We start from the raw sequence: 22,593 nt of genomic DNA, 5'->3' as shown, positions 1-22,593 counted from the left end.
AAAAAAAAAAAAAAAAAAAATCCCGACTCCAGCCACCACCGACCCCCACCTATCAACCACCTTTCATTCACCCCGAAACCACATACCCACCCCTACCACCACCGCCTTACCGCCTTACCTACAAAACTCACCCCGAAAACCACCCATCCACCGTGACCCCTTTTTAAACGTTGCCCAATCTACCTGAAAACCAAACCACCAGCCATGAACACCTCCACCCCATCGAGCATCACCAACCCAAAAATTAAACCCAAACTCAGAAAAATTAAAGGAAAAATGATACCCAAGCCCAGAGATGTAATAATACAGAGTATATTGAAGCATCAGTAACAAAAAAAAAAAAAAAATCAAAAATCCCTAAACAACAACCCAAAAAAATCATAACAAGTTCATTTATGCATTTCACCGAACACTTGGTGTGCAACACAAATAATATAGTTCCCTAAGCTCAAACCATCAAATATAATCATTAAAACCCATAATCTAACAAGTCCAAATCGGTTCCTACGCAATTAACAACAATAATACCTAATTATAAAACCTAAGTTATCGATAATCGAATATCGAGGAGGTGGTGCCGCCGTGGTGGTAGGTTTGGACAGCAATCGGTGTTTTTATGGTGGAATGAAATGATGAAGAGGAGAGAGATATAAAGAGATAAAAAAGCGGCAGTTGTGGGGGAAGGGGAGAAGGTGGTGAGTTGGTGGCTTGCTGGTGGAGAGCTAGGAAGGGAAAGGGGAGGAGAGAGAAGATATTTTTTTTTAACTTAATTTATTTTATGAAAATATTAAAGATAATTAACCTGTTAAGCAGGTTATAGGTAAAAAGGATTGTTTTGAGAAAATATGGGTGAGAGGTGGATTTGTTCCCAGATTATGCAAAGGTAGGCTTGTTTTGAGCAGATTGAGCAAAGGTGGGATTATTCTTTTCAATTTTTTTTTTTTCCCTACAATACCAAACCGGTCAACGAAAGTCAAAAGTCTATTACTCTAGGTAACTTGACACGTGTCAAGTTACCTAGAGTAAGAGGTCAAGTTGTAATTGGTTAAAAAAAACAAAATTAAAGAAAAATTCAAAAAAAAGAAAAGGGAAAATTTTATATATATATAAAAAAAACAACCAAGCCATCACGGGCCCACAACCGCTGGCGATGGCCACTCACCCCAAACCACCATCTTCGTAGCCCCAGCCCCCAAAACCTCCCCAAAAATCACCCTACCCCTGTGAAACCGGTCCACTCTGCCTTCCCTTACCCCCTCGAACTAGTCATAGCCAAAACCCTCGCCTTGAAACCGTCAACCATAAAACCCGAAACCACATAACCAAAGCCCACGACCTTGAAATCGCTACCCATAATCCCTGAAACCACCTGTAACACTAACCCCGACTCTCGAAATCACTTCTCCAACCCCCAAAACCACCAAAAATGCAGCCCCGACCCTCACTTTTTATCTCCTCCAATTGTCGGAGAACGCAAACAAACGGAGTGAGGAGAGGGATTTCGGTGTAGGGAGGGAGGTCGAAAAATTGGGGTTAGGGGATCGAAGACGTCGGTTTTAGAGTAGAGTTTGCTGGTAAGGAAGGACAACCACCGGTATTTGGTTGCTGGTGGTCTTTGGGTTTTTTTTTCTTTATTTTTTTTTTTTGTTTTTTAAATTTTAATTTATTTATGTTTATTTTGGTGAACCAACTAGCATGCAACATGTGTTAAATAAATGGTTTTAAAAAAATCAACCCTTTCTTCAAGTAACCGCTAATCCAGATTGTAGAAAGAAACTGCAAGTGAAAGTTGAGATTATTGTAGAATAGTCGAAAGTTGAGATTATTTAAAGTAAATTGAGCAAAGTTGGAATTTTTAAAGTGTATTTTTCCTAAAATAAAATAACTTTGACCACATTTAGTAACTTATACAATATAAATAAATTAGCATATGGGAACTTGTTAGATTCCCCTTATTATTAAATTTTCAAATGTCAACTTTTTTTTTTTTTTAATAATAATTTTCACTTATACATAGCCGAAGATATTCATGGTCAAAGATGTTTATTTGAGATCGCGCAAATACAAAGTGAGTCGAACTTTAGGAACGGATGAAGTATATAAATTTTCTATTTTTTGTTAGTGTGAGATTAAAGATATTCATGGTCAAGAATTTACAAAAACTTGTATCGATTTACGTAAATAGGAACAATATTCCGGAACGAAAGGAGTAAATAGTTGATATTTGAAAATTATGCTTTGAGACAGCTTTAATTTTTCTAACAAGTACTCATTGATTATATTTTATCTTATGTATAAAGCACAAAATATTAATCAAAACGGTGTATGTAAATAGTGTTTAAGTCAAAATGAGACACTTAAATTAAAACGGAGAATAATAATATAGACACACAAAAAACGTAGAGAGCAAGTACTAAAATACAGGAAGTACGTACTCCGTAATAAATAATTTCGGAGTACTGAAAAAATATAAATTGTACATTGAGTCATTGACAAGCAGGTGATGCGCTCATGTCAAACTTTTTACCACTGTAATGTTTGGTCGATAAAAAGGGGTGAAAGTGGAGTCTCTTTCCTACAAATTTTTTACAGGTTTGAGTAGTTCTAGATTTAGACTAGTCAATACACAAAACTCCAAGTCTTCAACAGTCAGAGTTGCATGAAATTTTAGAGGCTGGAGCTGAATAATGTGGGCCGCATGGGTCAGGCCAACCCTTGGGCCACTTAAGGCCAGGTTCTGCCTCAACTGAGCAAGTCACGAGAGGTTTGCTGGTGCACAAAATTGACACAAGCATGTTAGCGAGTATAAGATAAATTTATACACGTAAAATAAAGGAAAAATTGATGGGAATAATCCCACCTTTTGAGCGTCGGAGATTAATAATCCCACCTTTGGGATATTTTTAAATAATCCCACCTTTGTTATCAATCCGCTGAAAATAGTCCCGGGTGACCAGTAACCGGTTGAAGAGGTAATTTTTTTTTTTATTAAGTTAATTTTACACGTGTCATAATTTGATTCGTCCAAAATGAAAAAAATAATAAAAACAAAAGTAAAAACAAAAAAAAAAAAAAAAACAACACCACCTCAGCCACACCACAACCACCACCATCCCACCACCATCCAAACCCATAATCAGAACCACTACCCCACCACCCAGACCCAAAACCACCGCCACCACTAGCCACACCCGAAATCACCGTACTGCAATCCACCCCAGATAACCCAACCCCAATACCACCTTCAAAAAATAAAAAACCCACCAATCCCAAAACCACCTTCAATAATCGAAAACCCACCAATTCGACTGAATCGAAGCCGAGGAAAAGGGAGGGAAGCCGAAATTGGGACGGAGGAAGGGGACGGAACCCACTAGTGCCAGACCCTCCCCCTCCCCTGAACCACTACGCCGACGACAACCAACCCAACCCCAATGGTGGGATTTCGAAAAATCGAAACCCACCAGACCAGACTTAGAAGAAGAAGGCTGCATGAATCGGGACGGGGAAGGGGCGAGGTGAAGAGGAGGGAGGTGTACGGTGGTTTGGCGCCCAGAATCCGACGGGGAAGGGGCGAGGTGAAGAGGAAGGAGGCGTGGTGGTGGTTTAAACGTGCCTGAGTTTCGTGGAATCGTGGGTGAGGGAGGGGGTTGGTGATTCAGGGGAGGGGGAAGGTCTGGCGCTTCCACCAGCGCTATCGCCGGCGTCGTGTCTGAGGGCTTGGTGGTCGGAGACGCTTTGCAGGGGATCGGAATCAGGGGCGGGGATAGTGGCTGGAATTGGTGGGTTTGGTTTTTAAATTATTAATTTTTTTCCCAAAAAAAAATCTATTTTTTTTTTCAAAAAAATTATTTTATTTTATTTTTATTTTTTTGACCAATCACAGACTGCCACGTGTCATGTAACTTGTTATAACAGGTTACATGACCGGTTGGGACTATTAGGAGTGGATTAGGTACAAAGGTGAGATTATTTAAAAATATCCCAAAGGTGGGATTATTAATCTCCGACGCTCAAAAGGTGAGATTATTCCCATCAATTTTTCCTAAAATAAATATATATACTCCATCCATTTCATATTGTTCCAAAGTCAAGTGTTACTATTAATCAGAAATAGAGGTAATAAAAGGTACTCCGTATTTGGTGAATGTAAGAAAAATAAAATGTACTCCCTCTGTTTTTATTTAAAACTCTGTTCACTTTACTCTATTTTTCCCGAATTAAAATTATTTTTATTAAATCGAAATTAATCTTACTAAACTAAAAAAAGGTGATATATCTAATTTGAAACTTTTCCAAAAGGAAAATAGTGTACCTGAAAAAACAAATTAAGTAATTATTTGTTAGAAAAAGTATTTAATTCTACTTCGTATACTTGAAAATATACAATTATATAAACACATCAATAATTTAATATTTTACATACTACGAGTAGCATTTGTCTTGAATCATGAGTAGCATTTGTCACTTTTAGTACTAGTCCTTATCCCAAAATTAGTTAAAGTGCGGGTGTGTAAACAGTGTAAAAGTCAATCATAAAAGTAATATGGAGTGATTGGAGTTTACGCTGATTTTTTTTTTTAATTTATTTTTTGACGGGAATGGTGATTGTTTGTTTGCTCCTCATTTTAATTTATTTTCCTAACATGAGCCCATATGAAAATTTTTACAGTAATAAATTGAAATATAACTACCGTAATGTTTTAATTTTTTTTTTGAGGCAAACCGTAATGTTTTAATGGTTATATTGTTTATAATTATATTTTTTTTCCAAGTAATAAATTAAAGGAAAATTTGCAAATTGTAGCCATTTAAAGTTAGTAATTTACAAATTGCAACCATTTAAAAAATAATTGCAAATTGCAACCCAAATGCTCTTATAAATTGTAAATCGTAGGCCGATTCAACTTTTTCATCGGTTTATGTGTTGAAAAATATTCAACTAAAGTTGTAGGGGTCATTTAAGTCCTTAAAGATCCGAATTAAGCTCGGAATTAGCAAAAATAATAATATAAGTTCCTTGTTTTACCAGAAAAAAATAGTTGTCCATAAACCGATACATGTTTATTACGCAAAACGAGGCACTTACGTTATTATTATTTTTTTTTTCTAATTTCGAGCTCAATTAGGTCCTTTAAGAACTAAAATAGCTCCTAAAACCTTAGCCGAATATTTTTCGACACGTAAACCGATGAAAAAGTTGAATCGACCTGCAATTTACAATTTGTAAGAGCTTTTGAGCTGCAATTTGTAATTTTTTTTTAAATGGTTGCAATTTGCAAACTACAAACTTTAAATGGCTGCAATTAACAAATTTTCCTTAATTATATTACTTTATTTTTGGTATAAAGTAGTATTATCAACATATTTGTGATTTATTAATTTTTTTTTTAGTTTCATTTATGTATTTTTTGTTCTTATTTTATAGTTTCTCGAAAAATATTTATTTTATGTTGGATTAAAATTTTCAAAAATTATATTTGCATTGTAGATATTAGAAGACTAATTGTGATCGTTTTATAACTTGAAAAAAATGAACCAATCATATTGTATATCATTAAAATACGGAGTAGTATGTTAGTCATTTTTCAAACAACCGCTGTAATAACATTCCAACCCTATTAATTACTCTATTCAAGAATATAAAGACCTTTAGATCTTCAACTCGTTTGGTGAAATGAATCTTGGATGAAGACTAAAGGCAATTATTGCTTTTCAATTTGACTTCAGTAGTTCAGTGTAGCTTGAGGAGCATAATAACCTTTGAAACACACAAGTGTTATGAGTCAAGGGTTATTATTATGTTAGTTGATGAGAGTGGGTAAATCTTTTACTCGTCACGCAAATGAGCTAAGTTGATTCAATATATTATACTTCGTATGAGTATAATCTTTAGTAATTTTTGTTGATTCAATATATTATATGAGTATAATTTTTGTTGATTCAATATATTATATGAGTATAATTTTTGTTGATTCAATATATTATACGAGTATAATTTTTCATCATGTACTATTTGTGTGCATCTAACATTTATCCAATATCATAGGGCAAGGGAAGCAACCGAGCCAACTCTACTCCATATGAGAGTATCTGTAGGATGGAAAACAGAGAAACAGAATGGACTGAAGTATTGAAGAAACATACCCTGCCCCGGACAAGCTGGGCAGATTTTTTTGCATGTTTTAAATCTATGCAACCAAGAACACCTTCAAACTAGCATTCCCTAACCATCAACTCTAGCCCTGAGCTGGTTTAGCCCATCCCAGGCCTATCTCTATCTCGAATGGAGCCACAGAGAAATGAGAACACAAATATAACTGGTATGAAAATCCCCTAGCATGTTCACCTCTTTACAATATGATCAAATATCTTGTTCTTGAAAGACTGCAGGAGGAAAAAAAAAAAACCTAAAGTACAAGCTAATTCCTATACTTTGAGACTATTTTTTACAAAAACGGTCTTAATGTCATCATTGTGGATTGTGAACCAAGCAACCAACCAAACAGGGAAAAAAATTCACGTAACTTCCTCCAAATAAGAGAAATAAAAGGAGGAATGAAAAGAATGGAGGGCTTAAGATAAATAGCTACGAGGGTATTACAAACTCAATTCCAAGGATCATCCCAACCTTTTGGTATTTCTCTTTTAATGAAGTCTATAATGGCCTGGACAGCTTCTTCCACCCTGTTGGACAAGGAGTGGTTACCAAGGTCAATTTCAGCCTTCTCTGCTCCGCCAAGCGCTCTACATAATCTGGAAACAGAAATGCTAAGTATTTCAGCTTTGATTCTCAGAGAAATTCTAGACATGCAATTATTGAACAAATTTATACACATACAATTACTGAACAAGTTTATAGTAGATATAGGCTGAAAACTAAAGGTTACCCTTCTACATACCTTTCTACAAGTGCTTTTTTGTCCACGTAATCGGGCACATATTCATCACCCATAGAGTAGATGACCTGCAAGTATGGGTTGTCTAATCAGAACAATTAAAAACACTACGACCTTCTGAAAGCAACTACTAATAACCCATGCAATATACTGCTTTCAATACTCAACAAGCACTTCAATGATACATACTTCTCAAACCTTATAACAGATATCTATACGTAAAAATATGTGTGCTAAAAATGCACCATGCAAGTCCTGATTGGCGATTGCAATCCTTTAGAGAGCATTGACCTGATGGCCCTTTGAAAAGATGAAATCGGAAATTACCCTCAATAAAAGAAAGCTCATTGTAGATAATTAACAAGAAATAATACGCTAAATGGGATAGCTACCTGACAAGGTATATTGCACATGTGACCCAGTCTCATTTTTAATTGATCTTCACTGAGGTCAGAACTGAACATATCATCATCACCCATATATGCACACAGGGAATGATACCTGCCAAAGATCAAATCCAGTTACAGAGCAACTACGCAAGATGTGAACAGAGTCATATAACCTACATACAAATCTGATTGCATTTACCTCTAGCAAACATGATTTAAAAATGAGTCTTCTATGAAGCCCAAGTTGCCAACAATTTGAAGTCTTTGGACTCTGACTTAAGGAAAATATAGATCCCCACAAATGTAGTAGACTGAATTTGAGATCACTAATTTGACTACCCCAAGAAAATGGAAGAAGAAATGGGCAAAGTACATAGTTGCAACAAACAACAAAACAAATTCAAAGCCTTTGTTCCTAAAAGCATGAGGTTGGTTTCATGAAACAGATAACTCATGTGATCATATACAGATTCTTTGCTTCATCGCTTCTATCTAGTGCTAGTCTACATGCCCCATCAATCCCATTTTCTTCATGTCATTTTTTATTCCATATAGTCATCTTTGGCCGCTCGACAAGTGCCCTTTGCTATGCCGAGTCATGCCTTCTTCGAATGACACTTATTCACTTAACCTTGTGCCTCTGCATGCACTAGCTAGCACGCCTCCAAGTGCCAAGCAGTGCCCATCAAATGAACTCAGCACGGTCCCTCAGTGCCTAGCCCAAAGGTTATGGTTATATGTAGGCAAGTGAACACACAAGCTTAATCACAGATGCTTAGAGTGACCAATCACTCACTTGGCACGCGTGCCTTGGTTTCCCTACACACTCCAAGTGTAAGAAGAGGAAGGTTGAGTTGGAAAAGAACACGTGTTTTAGAAATGCTTTACTGGTATTGAACTCTCATCTTGAATGTATAAATGATTTTAGGCGCCTATTTATAGAATGCCATCCTATTAACTATTCTAGAATATTCCCTAATTTCCTCAACTGGAGGGTTCTAGACCAAAGTTACAAGAAATGTGGTGAGAACCCCTGCCTCATGAACTGTAATTGTACGATCTGAATGTTGATAAATCACGACTGATCTAACTAAACAAGTCTTTGACACAAACCAAAGAAGAATTTTTGCTTGTTGGAGAGAAGTCTGTAAACTTTGTTTGATTCATTGCTACTTAGAAGAGAGGGGGAAAGGGGAAAAGGGGGGAGAGAAAGCAATGAAACCGAGTTTACTCGTTTTTTTCCTGCTTCTTCTTCTTTTTTATTTTTTTTCCCCCAAGGCGTACCCGATTCTCTATGGTTAGCGTTACGTGTTTCTCAAATTGTAACATGAATCATATCATGTATGATGTAACCTTGTTCTAGACACTTACCCCCTAGAAAAATTCTACTTGCATAATGCATATGTACATCTTTAGAACACCCTAGCGCATTCTAGAATCATCCACGCCGGAGAACTCCTCCAAGATGCCTCCTAACCACCAAACTACTTGTTGCGCCAAGTATACTTTCAAGACCTTATCTCAGAAATGCATCTTGAACATCATCTCCATCAGGATGAAATAATATGGACCTCCAAGTTTCTGCACATTCCAAACCCATTTAGGCCCCCACATGGCTCAATATTATGTTAATGCAGCTAGGGTTTTCACCGGGAATGCTTTCTTTTCCAGAATAATGCCCTATAGGGAGAAGGTTGCTCCTCCCTGTTGCCCAGCGACCCAACCAGTGCATCTGATGTTGCAAGAGACGACCCATAACACTATTTTTTTTTTTTTAAATCCCCATATCCTAACCCTCTACCTTCTTTACCAATGTACCTTCCACTCAATGTCTCACATACCCAAACCAATGTAGTCGATTCCCCCTTATATTATCCTCAATATACACAACTTCAACATTTCTTCTAATATAAAAAATTTCTAATTCTATCGCTCAAGGTAACCCTACACATCCATCTAATAACACACTTTACGCTACACCCATCTTTTATACATGTTCCTTTTTAAATACTAGTACTTAATCCAAATCATAACTCCAGTCTAATTGCCTTCAGACAAAATTTTCCCTTTGATTTGACGCACACTGCAAACATACAATAACCCAAGGTACTATGTTGGATTTCCAAAATACGCATACTTCCAACTTAGAAGTGGTTAATTGATTGACAATGGAGAGTAGCCAATTAATGAGTACTATTTTATTGAAAAACAGAGTACCTGTTTTGGTAAAAAGATTTAGAGTAGCTCATGGAGTCAACAATTTACTAACAACTCTTAAGCTAGGAAAGTGGGAATCAGTGGAAAGGACAGTTATATGATTCTTTGAATTGGCTACATTGAAATAATTGAAGAATTGCCTCAAGAGAATCACTTGCCTAGGAACATATGACAAAGGAAAAATCAGCATGAGTTGTTGATTTCAGAAGCCCGAAATTATTTTCTTCGAAGGGTTAGCAATTGCCACACAGAAGATTTCAATAAACAATGATTTTTTCTCAGTTATTCAATTTCCAGAGGTCATACATCTTTATCACTTTACTGCTAAACACTTCAAAATTTCTTGAACACATTGTCTGAAATTAATTTATGCTGCAGAGAACCTAAGAAAGAAATTTCTTGTCAAAATAATAACTATGAAACCAAGTAATTAACTAAAAATCTTAGATATGTCTACACTCTACAATCTACGTATTTCCAGGTATATAGTGTGTTCTCAATCTTCTCATCAAAAAAGGGAAAAGAAAAGACCTGAAAAGTTCAGATATTCTTACTATATTAAGTTGCATTACAATGATATGATTTGGACAAGAAATGGGAATACTGTCACTCTTAATATCTAAAAGGCACAGTGGGTTTCAAATTCACCATTAAAAACTAAAGAATATAGGACTTCAATGAAAGGGATGCAAGAATAATATTATAAACACACACACAAAAAAAAAAAAATTGACTAGCAAACATGAGATGCACAGAGGCATAGATCACTCACCTATAGGCAGTTATAGGAGCATCTGAATTTGCTTCCCTGGGCATAAGATCAGATCCTTTTCCTTCACTAATCATTTTTGAAGCTAAGTCAATCATGGTTGCCGTTTCAGGAAGCGTTGCTCGGTATTCACGGTCACTCACTGGAGCCTAATTATGTATCAGGACCAAGAAACATATTACAATTTATCCATGCATTGATGCATCAAATAGCCTGGCCGTCGGCAGATCCATGCTAATAGTCAGATGTTAAAACCAAAATATTTAAAACAAGACTAGTTTAGTGTTTTTTTTTTTTGGTTGTCTTGAAATTACAGGAACATGCATGATCTACTAACAGAATACAAAAGGCCATTGACCAATTCAAATGTGTATAGTTTTTTTTTAACACATAAAAGACGATATATTAATTACTTAAAACATTTTACAACAAACAACCTCAAACCGCAAACAAAATTAGAGGTTGAGAAATAAACTAGTGAATTTGACCTCAAAACTAAAACAAAATTAGAGGTCACCAACCAAAGATTACATAAAGTGCCCTTCCGAAAATCTTTAAAACACAAACATAACAGAAACTTAGTACTAAGAGATTGATGGGCAGTAGCTCGATCAAGTTTCACGCAAAGCAGCAATAGCAGCCTGCTCTTCATCATAGATGGGCTTGATCTTCTCAGGGCATACCATATGGAGAGTATGACTAATACTCATTTTAAATGTGTATAGTGTTCATATTGTTCACATCTACTTTTCCAATAAAATAACGATTGATAACCAAAAACCTATTACCTAAAACTAAGTGTCATGATAACATTGATAAGTGTAAAAACTAATGTGAAACAAAGGGAGTAATATTCAGAATGATTACGTTTCAAATGAACAGATACATTTTTAATTAATTGAGTTTAAAGAATAGGAGGATGTTGGATAAAAATCAAATCTTTATAAATTCAATTGGAAATTTTGGGATGCTCCATATCATTGGAACATCACATGATATTACTTAACATTTTCACACATCAATAACTTGTAAATATGATTTCTCCAATTCTCAACTTGAAATTAATTCAATGGTCAATCCCACCTTTTTTTTCCAGCATTAACAGAATGACAGCCACTGTTGAATTAGTAAATTAACTTCGAATGAAAATTTATACAAGCATAAAATATGCTACAAATCCAATGGCTACCGTATGATATAATATGGTAAAACTAAATTTAGTGAAAAAAAGATAAATACATATTCACTAGTAATAATCCAGCGCACTCAAAAATGTATAGAGAGATCCAGAAAAGGTTACAAAAGAGGCCATATGCGATATGCCCATATATTACTGTTATGGTATATTGTGTATGAACAATCTCTTTAGTCTGTATTACATCAGGTCATTCAGTAGTGAGCTTTTTATATTGTGAATCGGTATATAGGTAATTTTTGTGATTGTCATTGGAAAATAATAACATGGTTTTCCGAGTAAGAATTCCCGCCAGGTCACTTTCCAAAATACAGTTGCTTTCTTGGGCTCTCTTGAGTCTCATAAGTCAGGGGCCTTTATGTGCAATATTCAGTGTGTGATTGGCACATTCTTCGTAATTTTTCTTCAAAGTTTGTATAGGATCTTAAATTACACAAGTACACACTTATTTTTTCAAAGATGTTTTATCCTTTATGATAAATAGGGAAAATTAGGCTGCAGTTACTATTCACTAGTTATAAAAACATAGCCTCATAAATATTGGATATACCTGCAAAATGGCGGAACGGACAGCTCTGGAACATGCTGCATTTGTGCGCATATAATGCACAATGTCCTACACAAACATTCTGATAGAATTTTAGCTGATGCCATACTTAATGAAATACATACCTACTCCAAGAAAGAAAGAGAAGAATAGCCTAGCCATAGAGTCATTTCTTCTTCTACCATCAAATATTTTAGGCTTTTTGGGGCATAGGGAATGTAATAGGGTGATAAAATCACAAGTTACCTGACATCCAGTACTGTGACCAAGTAGCACCACGCCATCGGAATTTTCCTTGTTTATTAAGTAACTAATTAATTGATCAAGCTCCATAGCATCCTTCAGAGCAAAATTAAGAGTTATAAGATGAGCAAACATATCATAGATACAGCCAGACTCATTGTCATAGGAACCTGAACTAATAGGACAGATTAACAATGAACCAGCAAGCAACAACATTATGAGAGAATAATTCATGGTGAATTAGCTACTATTAATTATCATAGTCCCCCAATTGTCCTTCCTCTACTATAATCCTCTTTTTAAAAGAATGGGATGTGATAAAGGAGAGAGGAAAGAAAGAATAAGCTTCTACATTTCTGACTACAAGTATGCATTAGGGTCATGCATAACTAGTATATAATTCAATACATACTTGATAATAATTTTTCACCAACCCTGTAATTTTTAATAAATAAAAAGAGAATTTTTTTAATCATTACCATCGCTCAAAACCCCATTCCCGGGGCAGCCTTTCAAATGTGTCTTTTTTCAGAAAATCTAGTATTAGTGTATTGCTCTATATTAATGAAGGAGCACAGCAAAGGGGAGAGGCAACAAGAAGTTATAATGTCATTCCCATCATAAGATAGCAGGACAAATCATACATATACTTCACCTAATAAGATTCATGGGTGCATGAAAGGTAAGTAGAAATGTTTCTGGTTTCACCCAATTACTCAAGAATTGTGCTTCTCAAACTACTTTCTGATATTAAATGGAAATCCAACAAGCCCAGAATCCAACCTTTATAAAACATGCTACAGTTTGTGAAGCTAAAGACGAACAAATACAATAGTCACATACTTGCTCAAGACTTGAAAGTCCATACGCAGTGTAGGAAGACGAAAGGAGTATCTGAACCAATGACCATTTTTCATGCTCCAAAGCAATTGCTAAGGGCTCCAAGTACCTGGATAAGATTAAAACCATAATGGCAATGACTATACATTAGAATTAGCATCCATTGCATTATATACTATACAAACTATATGCAGAAGAACCAATAGAACCCCAAAGTACACGTGAAATTAGTCGTCAGTCACAGCACAATTCTTTTTCCTACCACAACCTTTACCCCAAGAAACGAAAGGAACGAGATTATAAGAATTGAAAGTTGTCCTTTGGGATAGAAAGAGTGGTTTGCACATTGTTTCAATCAAAGTAAAGCACAGCCAGCTTCTTGGTAAATAAATGGACATCAAAGAACAAAGATATCCTAGCCAAGAGATTACACTCTCACATGAAATGTACTGCTGGCAAGTAGGCTATTCATACAACTCTCCACTCATGAAAAAATGAAAGTAAAATAACATTGTGGGAAAGATTTAAGTGTAAATAATATGTCTAATTCCAATTTTCAGTAATTGGAACCATGCAGAAACATCCTATGTTCGCTTTAACTCTAGCCCTTTTTCTGTTAGTTCTGTGCTTGTACAAATGGTCTTATGGTCATTTCCTTTCAGCTTTAAGCCTCTTGGATGGGATGACAAATTATTGGGTCGATAAATAAAAGAGTATTTTCAAGCAACAATCTGTACATGTTTTTCAATGTTAACATAGACAGGCAACAACTAAAACAGACTTACATTATTAATCTAAGTTAAGGTGCAAGTTTGCACATGTAATCATTCATCAGTCATCACGTATAAATGTTGAAAAAAAAAAAGAAAAGGTTCCATATTGCAATTAGATTAGACCCAATTTATAAAACCCACCAAGAAAATTTCATGATTATAAGACTAATTAGAGTTTCAACTTTCAAGTCAATAATCCTCCTCCAGAGCATTTCTCCTTGTTCCCATCTCCTTTTCAAGAGAGGAAAAATTATGTCACAATAAAAATAACATCTCCATGCTGAATCCTGATTTAACATATATGTTCAAAATTGGCAAAGATTTAACATCTCAAATCCAGCATCAACTACAACTCCTTTACCAAGTAACTGCCCAGAAGCTTTCAGCATTTTAATCTATTTCTATCTTAAGTTCAAATGTTTTAATGATATGAAGTAACATTGAGCCAATGATGTCCAAGCCACAGCACCCAGTTACCATATCAACAAGCAGCATATTTTCTTCGTACTATGGTAAATTCTAGCTTAATAAGGAAAAAACTGAATCAGAGTCAAACATACTCAGTGGCCATAAACCCATCAGTCAATCCACCAATGAACACGACTTGTTGCTTATAATCGCCTGTTTTAAATGCAACCTGCACAACAAAATCACAAGTATCAAGGACAGAATATCAGCATAAATTTGGCATGGATTGTAACATACATGTAGTACATAAGATTAGAAAGAACAGTTTAGAGTAAAAATGACCTCAAATCAAAACTGGATCATTTTGGTTTTGAATTGGATTAGCTGTGTGATTGGTTTGGGTTAGATTGGGGCATATTCAGGTTTGGGTTTACTTCAGATTCATGCTCCTTTTGGTCAGATTGGGTATGGTTCAGGTTAACGTATCAAATCAAATAGACATCTACTTGGTTCAATATCAAGGTATCAGATTTGTTTTCGATTAAAATCATTGCTACCTACTATAATTCAATATCGATATGGGTCAAGTCAATGCTAGATCAAGTGTCAATTGAAGTAAATACTTATCTCGTTTTAATAGGTATGGTCTTTTCTACAGCTCCTTCGAAGAATCTAATGATAAGCTTACATAGTAAAATTAAATGCCCTTATCATATTAGCACAAATATCATGTTTTATAATTAAAATAAACTATCACCTTATTTGTGGTAATCCTTATTTTGGCGTCTAGCACCACTATTAACATAATGAACGGTGGTTTTTATGTCTAAAAAGGTTGGTAACTGCAATCAATCTCTTGATTTAACAGACAGGGTGTTGGGGTTGGTTGTGACCAATCTAGGATAGGAAGGAAGTGGGAAATATAGGTGGTGTTAAAAAGAAAGATGGAGATAAACAAGAGATGGAGACAATGATGGTTGTGGTCTTGTGGAGGTAGAAAACCCAAAATATAGAAAATAGGAAGTGAGATGAACAGGCAATTAAGGATAAGGGGGTTTAGGGTAATCTCATCAAGCCAGTTGTGAAACTGAAGAAAATAGCAAAGGGAGTGAATTCCCTTTCAATTTTTTTATTACCCCAAAGGCCCAAACAAAACAGGAGTTGAAAACCTTATTAATACACGATCCTTGTAAAATTGAAATATCCTCCGTTGAGATTATAGCCATGACTGACCCCAGAACATTTTACGACAAGGTTGTAGAAAAACATGCCATTAGTACTTCCAACCCAAGCATTCTCACATACCGATACCAGTATCACGTATCCAGGCTACTAACTAGATGTGAGAATAATTACAGCTATTATGGAGATTCCACCAATATTTAGACAAAAAAAATAGTGTTCTATATCCACTTCCCATTGAGCTTAAAGATTTGAGAATTAAATTGATAGCTGAAATTTCCACGTAATAATAATAAATGTCTTTGTCATCTTACTCTCTCATATGTATGATAATATACTACATTAGTTGGTGCATTTGTGGTACACCCATTTTTAATCCAAGATGGTGGAGAAGGCTTACTCATCTTAGATTGAGGTAAAATTTATACGAAATATCTCACAATCTTGAAGAAATCTCAAAACTTTCTCTAGCTTCTAATCTAGATATTGCCCTTTAACTCTCCCCCTCCTCTATATGTATGCTATTCCACAGCTTCACTTTTACATTTTACTTCTAAGAATGTGATATGGATAGATATGAGGAGGAGGGCGTATTAGGCGGTGTAATTTAATTCAGTCATTAGTGTTTTGAGAAGATTATTGATAAAGTATTTTGGTTAGCTTAGTATTTAGAGAATTAATATCAACCTCTTGATAGTGAAATTATCATATTTTTGCCATGATTCCAGTTCATTAATAAAAATATTATCCTTTTCTTTTCTAATTTCTGCTATTGTTGATGCCTACGCTATGTTAATTAATAGCAGAATGTTGGAACCTTTGACTACCTACTTGGACTACTTGTTTCTTTTCAACTTTCTCTTCAATGAAATTGCTTTTAACATGAGTTCCTCCATAAACCTCTCTATCCAATACAATCAATTCAAGATAAGTAAGCTTATAAAACAAGAAGAAACACATCTTTTGGGTCCATTGTACATAGATTTTGATAGCCTACGTCTTTAGCTAATGTCATTCTCAACTGCAGTATGGAAACTTTGCATATTTGTTTTCCAAGAATATATGAAATGTGCATATACATGTTAGGCTATCAAGTATTCCCTAAAGCCATAACACTAATGAAGAATTGGAATAGCATAACACACCACTGACTAATTGGTTAAAAAAACAATACTTCGTAACTCTTTTAAATCATAGCAGATTTCCCAAATCCTTCAAAATTCAAAATGAATTCATCATAGAAATTCATCATAGACATACCAATACCCTCTTAAACAACTGGTAAGACTATACATCCAATTCATTTGGTTGAATAAACAGACCAATGCTCGGCGATTTAACTCATAAATTGCACATTAAATCACCATAATACTTTCCCAATCTTTGAAAACCATACCAAACTACTCAAACCCAAAATGATCACATATCATTTCCCACCCAACTTTCCTACAATCATTAAATCTGAAATCAAATACTAGTACATACCAAATACAACTCTAATAACATTTAAAATGCTAAGGATAACAAAGATGAAATCCGAATCTTTGACTTCATACTCCCAATTTCATAACATACGAACATAATCCCCCATTTTCCTAATAACACTTAACATTCAAATTTCACATCCAATCATACACAATTCATAAAATTGTTCACTCCCAATTCATTCATTTAAACCAAAGTATCCCACATTTGATCAAACAATCAAGAAACCCAAATCAAAATCAAAATAGCAACACAAAATCGATCCAATTCCAAACAAATGAAAACAATACAAAGTAAGTAAATGAACCTGCATAGACTTGGGACCATATCGAAAGAGAACACCGCGAAACATGTTCTTTTTAATGACAGGACCTAAAGAAGAGGGATTGTCGCCGGCGCCGGAGACGACGGAGACGGAAGGAGGGGCGGTTCTAGAGTTCAAAGCTTTGTCGGAGCGGCCGCGAACGATGCCGGAGAACCATGAGGTGCCGGAGGAGGAGGAGGAGGCTGTTGCGGAAGAAGAGGTGGATGGCGAAGAGGTATTCATGCCAACCCAAGTTTAATTGGTGGGTTTTTTGGAAATGGGAGACGCAAAGATTTGATTGGAAAAACTCAAAATTCATTCATGTTACTGCTAAGTTGTCATGCTGCTGTAACGTGCAGTCCTGATTCATGGTCTCATGGATATGTTTGTAATTTTGTATAACTACTCCAAATAGATAATACGAGTATGAATACTCCATCCGTTTTTAAATTAAAAGTCTAATATCTTTATTATGTGAGTTGTAAATGCTAAAAAGAGGCTTTGTATTAACGGGCGAAGGGAGTAATATTTAGTGCCCGGTTTTTTCACGGAAATAAACAAAGTTATATGGAGAATTTATTATAAAACTAACTAGTTTGATGCTCGAGCGATGCTTCGGGTTATGTTTAAATACAAAATGAAAAGTTTACCTTGAGTTTAAATAATATTTTGGATCTATTATTAGTATTTTAAAATTAAGGAATTACATATATTGCTTATAAACCTTTAATCTTAATGAAATGTTACAACTCATGAATGTTAATTAATTATTTAATAAAGTGACATTAATTGTGAAATAGAAATAACAAATACAATAGAGTGAAAATGAATTTTATCAAAGTGTAATAATTGTGTACTTGATATAATAGTGGTAATGAAAAGTTGAAAATTCAATTTATATATTAACATGTGATGTCAAGTCATCATATATGTGGCACTATGTCATAAATTTTATGATAACATAAGAATGACACATGTTGCAACATGTTAATCCCTTGAAATTTAATAATATTATAGATAGATGATTGAAGGTACAAATAAAAGATGGTAATTATTAAAGGGAAAATTTGCAAATTGCAGTCATTTAAAGTTCGTATTTTGCAAATTGCAGCCATTTAATTTTATTTTTTTGCAAATTGCAGCCCAAAAGTTCGTATAAATTGTAAATTGTAAATTGCAGCCCGATTCAATTTTTTCATCGGTTTACAAGTTAAAAAATCTTCGGTTAAGGTTTTAGGGGGTCATTTTAGTCCTTAGGGACCCGAATTGAGCTCGGAATTAGCATAAAAATAACGTAAGTGTCTCATATTTACAGTTTCCCACAAATCGATACATTTTTGTTACGCAAAACGAGATACTTGCGTTATTTTTTTGCTAATTTCGAGCTCAATTCGGTCCCCTAAGAACTAAAATGGCCCCTAAAACCTTAATCGAAGATTTTTCAACTTGTAAATCGATGAAAAAGTTGAATCGGGCTGCAATTTATAATTTATATGAACTTTTAGGCTGCAATTTGCAATTTTATTTTTAAATGGCTGCAATTTGCAAAATACGAACTTTAAATGGTTGTAATTTGCAAATTTTCCTTATTAAAGAGATGGGGTGATAAAGTATTGAAAAATGATGTCAAAAGTACATAAAAATAAAATAAAAAGAAATTTTGATTCCAATAATCCAACCGTTGTCCGATATTTTTTTATTTATTAATCTAACCTTTCGATTATTCACCACTAATCCAAGCTTTATACCTCATTCTATTCTATTAGGCCAAATCGGTTACTTACCTCTAATAGCAAGTCACCTTGCAATGTGTCATTGTAACACTCCCAAATCTCCCTCCAAGGTAATACCACTATAATATGTATAATTATACCGTAGAGATAGACTTAGACATATTACTGTCGTGTGATCACGCAAGGCTACCAAAACTACTATCCAAAATCAATACTTTGCAGCGGAAACTCAAAATCTTTCTTTATTAATAAATATAAATAGAACCATTTTCATGAGTACCCATAATAAAAACAAAGACCAATATTTCTAATCTAGGTGAAGAACATCCCAAGAATCCCATATACTCGTATATTGATTCCACTTGAAATTAGTCAACACTGTTTAAGGTAAACAAGGCGAACCAAAACAAATAGAAACTACGGATTAGCAAAATACGCTAAGTACGATAAGTGCAAGATAAGTAATATCAATTTATTTGCGAACATGCTTTCAAACCAATTCCAATGGTAATCCAATAATTCCAAACTTATAATTCCAAAACCAATTCCAATGCTCCAATATTTCAAATAATTAATTAATAAACCAATTTCTCTTCTAAATCCAATTCCTTACCCAAGTGTGCACACCCTCTAAGCTAGTCTCCTTATATTGCAAGGCTATCCTTGAGGAAAGACTCGGACATACAAAGTATAAAGTCTTATCAACAAATGTGCATAGTGGGATTACTATATATCAACATGCTTGTAAAACTTTAATAGCAATAATTCAATTAATCCTTTTTAATTCAACAATTCCAATATAATTCAAAAACACCTTTTAATTAATTTGATTCACCATACTTTCAAAATCAAACCCTTAAAATATGATAAATAATTTCAATTATTCAAAACATGATATACAAATCAATCCTTCAAATTATTTATTAAAACCAATTATTCAAATATGCTTTAATTTCATAAATTATAATTCAATTCAATTTAATTCAATCACCAATATAATCATATAAATACATGTTATTCAAAGCAATCACTTTCAAAGGTATCTAGCCACCTAAACGTACCTTTGATCCTTACTTAGCACACTCGAAAAGAAATTTAAGAAATTGAATCAAACACACCCTACAATTAAACATAACCTTAATTAATATAACGCTAACAAATAATCACAACAGTTAAATTAAGAACCCCCAACTATATGTACATGAACCTTATAAATTATTTTTTTATAAACGTGAATAAAATCTGATTTTATTTAATTAAAACTACTCCTAATAATTTTTATAAAACCCCATAGTAATATATAATAATAATAATTAATTAAATAAGAGAATAGAAGAAGACAATAAAGGTAGAAAACCAAGGAAAAAGAGGAAGAAGAGGTGGCGGAAACCGTCCGGCAGGTGGCGACGGCTGGTGTCGGCGACAAGTGGCAGCCGGCAATGGAGGTGGTGTTTGGCGGTGGTTGGCTTAAGAATAAGAAAAAGAACGAAGAGAAACAGAATTAGAGAGAAATTAGGGAATTTTATTTAAAACTACCCTAAAGATAGAGTCATTTGTGAACAACTATCCGTTTTTTTATTAGTTCAAAACTACTCGAAAGTTAAGTAACGTTTGGGTAGCACTACCCATTAACGTTTTCCGTCCAATTAAGATGTTATTGGGACTCACATTTCACTTCTTTCACTTAATTAACTTCCACTAACTACCTTATATCTCCTCTACATAATTAGGGTGTAAATTAGTGATTCAAATTAGGGTTTATGGGTTCAAATAAATTTGGGGGTTTTGATTTTTAGGGTTTAGGGATTCAAATGGTTTCTGGGTTTCAATTATTTTGACTTTGAGATTGAATTAAATGGCATTTTAATCATTAATTGGTCATTGTAATTGGTAGGATGTCTAATTTGTGTATTTACTTCACTTCCCCCCCCCTTTCCATTGCTGTAGTTTCACTCGTTTACTTCGAGTTAATAAAAAAAAAAAATAACAAGATGAGTTGGAAGAAAGAGACAACAAAGAAAAGCTAAGGCTAATAGGGCTGCCAAATTTTTGAAAAGGAGGTGAAGATTATGGTGGAGAATCGCTGCTTAAGTCAGAGAATCAAGATTAATTGAAGAAGGTGAAGAAGAGAGTGAGAATGGGAAAAGGGTTAATTAGGGAGAAGAGAGGGGAGAGACGGTATTTGGGTGGAGATAATAATTATGTGGGAAAAGTGAAAAAGTGGGCCCCAGTAACATTTTAATTGGATGGAAAACGTTAATAATGGGTAGTGCTACTGTAGACACTAAATTGTGTCTTCTCAAAACCAAACTCAGTGATGAATGCTTTTCACGTCATTTGATTATTATACGAAGTTAAATGTGAAAGAGTCTCGTGATTCCCTTGTTTTTAATAAAAATACTTCTTTCTGTTTTTAAAAATAAATCTTTCTTTTCGTACCTTATTTATAAAAATGTCCAACAAATTTAATTTGGTCCATGATATGGGTCTAATAATAGTGTAGTCGGATGGGGCTCGAAAAGAGCTTTCCTGCGATATATTATAATCCTAATTTCGATGAATAATGAGGAAGTTATGGCCCAAATATTAATTGGATATTAAATAAGTTTTATGAGCGACTCAATGATCAAGTGGAGGGTTCATTAATTATCATTCCTAAAGTAATTAGGAATTACTTTAATTTTCTAGAATAATCTAGAAGGTTATTTTAAGTTCTACAAGGATTAGGATTAATAATTATATTTTTATATATTTTCATAAAAGATAAAGAATTTTAGTTGAAATAAAACAAGTGTTTTAAAGAGATTCAATCTGATTTTTAAATGATAAAGTACGGACTCTCATTATTCAATTATATTGGAAAAAGGACTCCGTACGACCAAATATTATCCCGTAGCGCCATCGCGCCGCGATAGGCCTGTCGCGCCGCGATGGGAGTAGTTTACTTCGATTGGAATTCGATCTTCTCTGATCGGTTACGGTCGTTTTTCTCAATAAATAGGGTCGTATTTCCTCGTTCACCAACAATCAACAATCATCTATTCTATTCTCTCTCTCTCTCTCTCTCTTTAAGCTAAATCTTATTCTTTTTCTCTCTCTCTTGATTTCTAAGCCCAGCCTTTTCAAAACATTTTTCGTCCATTACGAGACTTAGACACATCTAGCCAAGCTCGAAGTTGCTTTCGCCCTAGACGTGAAAGGTTGATAATTTCTGAGGGTTTGGTCCCAAATCCCTATTTCAATTATTTAAATCAATTGTTTGGTTTAATATTTTCATTGAAGTTACTAACGTGTGTATTGTTTTGATAGAAAGAGATACGAGACAATAAAGTAGTAGTTTTATTGTTATATATCTTTAGAAAGCATGTTTAGATTATTTTAATTCCTAGTATCATGTTTAAGTTGCTTCCTATTTCTTCTATCATGTTGGTATCATGTTAGGGATAAAGCTTTGATCTTTATTGTTTAGTGACATGCTAGGATTTGTTATTAATCATGTTAGTATCATGCCTAGGACCTTGCTATTATTATGCTTTGATGAGATTATTATGATGATGATTTGTTGTTGTCAATATTATATGTTGCTTGATATTATTGTTATTGCTTGAT

At 34.3% G+C, this 22,593-nt stretch overlaps 1 protein-coding gene across 1 annotated transcript; it reads right to left on the bottom strand.

Moving 5' to 3' along the window:
• Nucleotides 1-6,303: 6,303 nt before the first annotated feature.
• LOC145630537 (UPF0613 protein PB24D3.06c-like) lies at nt 6,304-17,610 on the bottom strand. Its single transcript, XM_081682788.1, has 9 exons — nt 17,255-17,610; nt 14,433-14,509; nt 13,103-13,208; nt 12,263-12,355; nt 12,020-12,085; nt 10,278-10,423; nt 7,292-7,400; nt 6,903-6,967; nt 6,304-6,756 (listed from the first exon to the last, which is right to left on the bottom strand). Exons 1-9 carry the CDS (start codon nt 17,492-17,494, stop codon nt 6,609-6,611), a joined length of 1,050 nt encoding a protein of 349 aa, XP_081538914.1. The 5' UTR covers nt 17,495-17,610; the 3' UTR covers nt 6,304-6,608.
• Nucleotides 17,611-22,593: the final 4,983 nt, after the last annotated feature.

This window comes from Chenopodium album, chromosome 5 (assembly GCF_948465745.1).
Source record: "Chenopodium album chromosome 5, dcCheAlbu1.1, whole genome shotgun sequence".
NCBI classification, from domain to species: Eukaryota; Viridiplantae; Streptophyta; class Magnoliopsida; order Caryophyllales; family Amaranthaceae; genus Chenopodium; species Chenopodium album.
The sequence above is the reverse complement of the archived record's forward strand: the minus strand, read 5'-3'. Positions and strand labels throughout refer to the sequence as shown.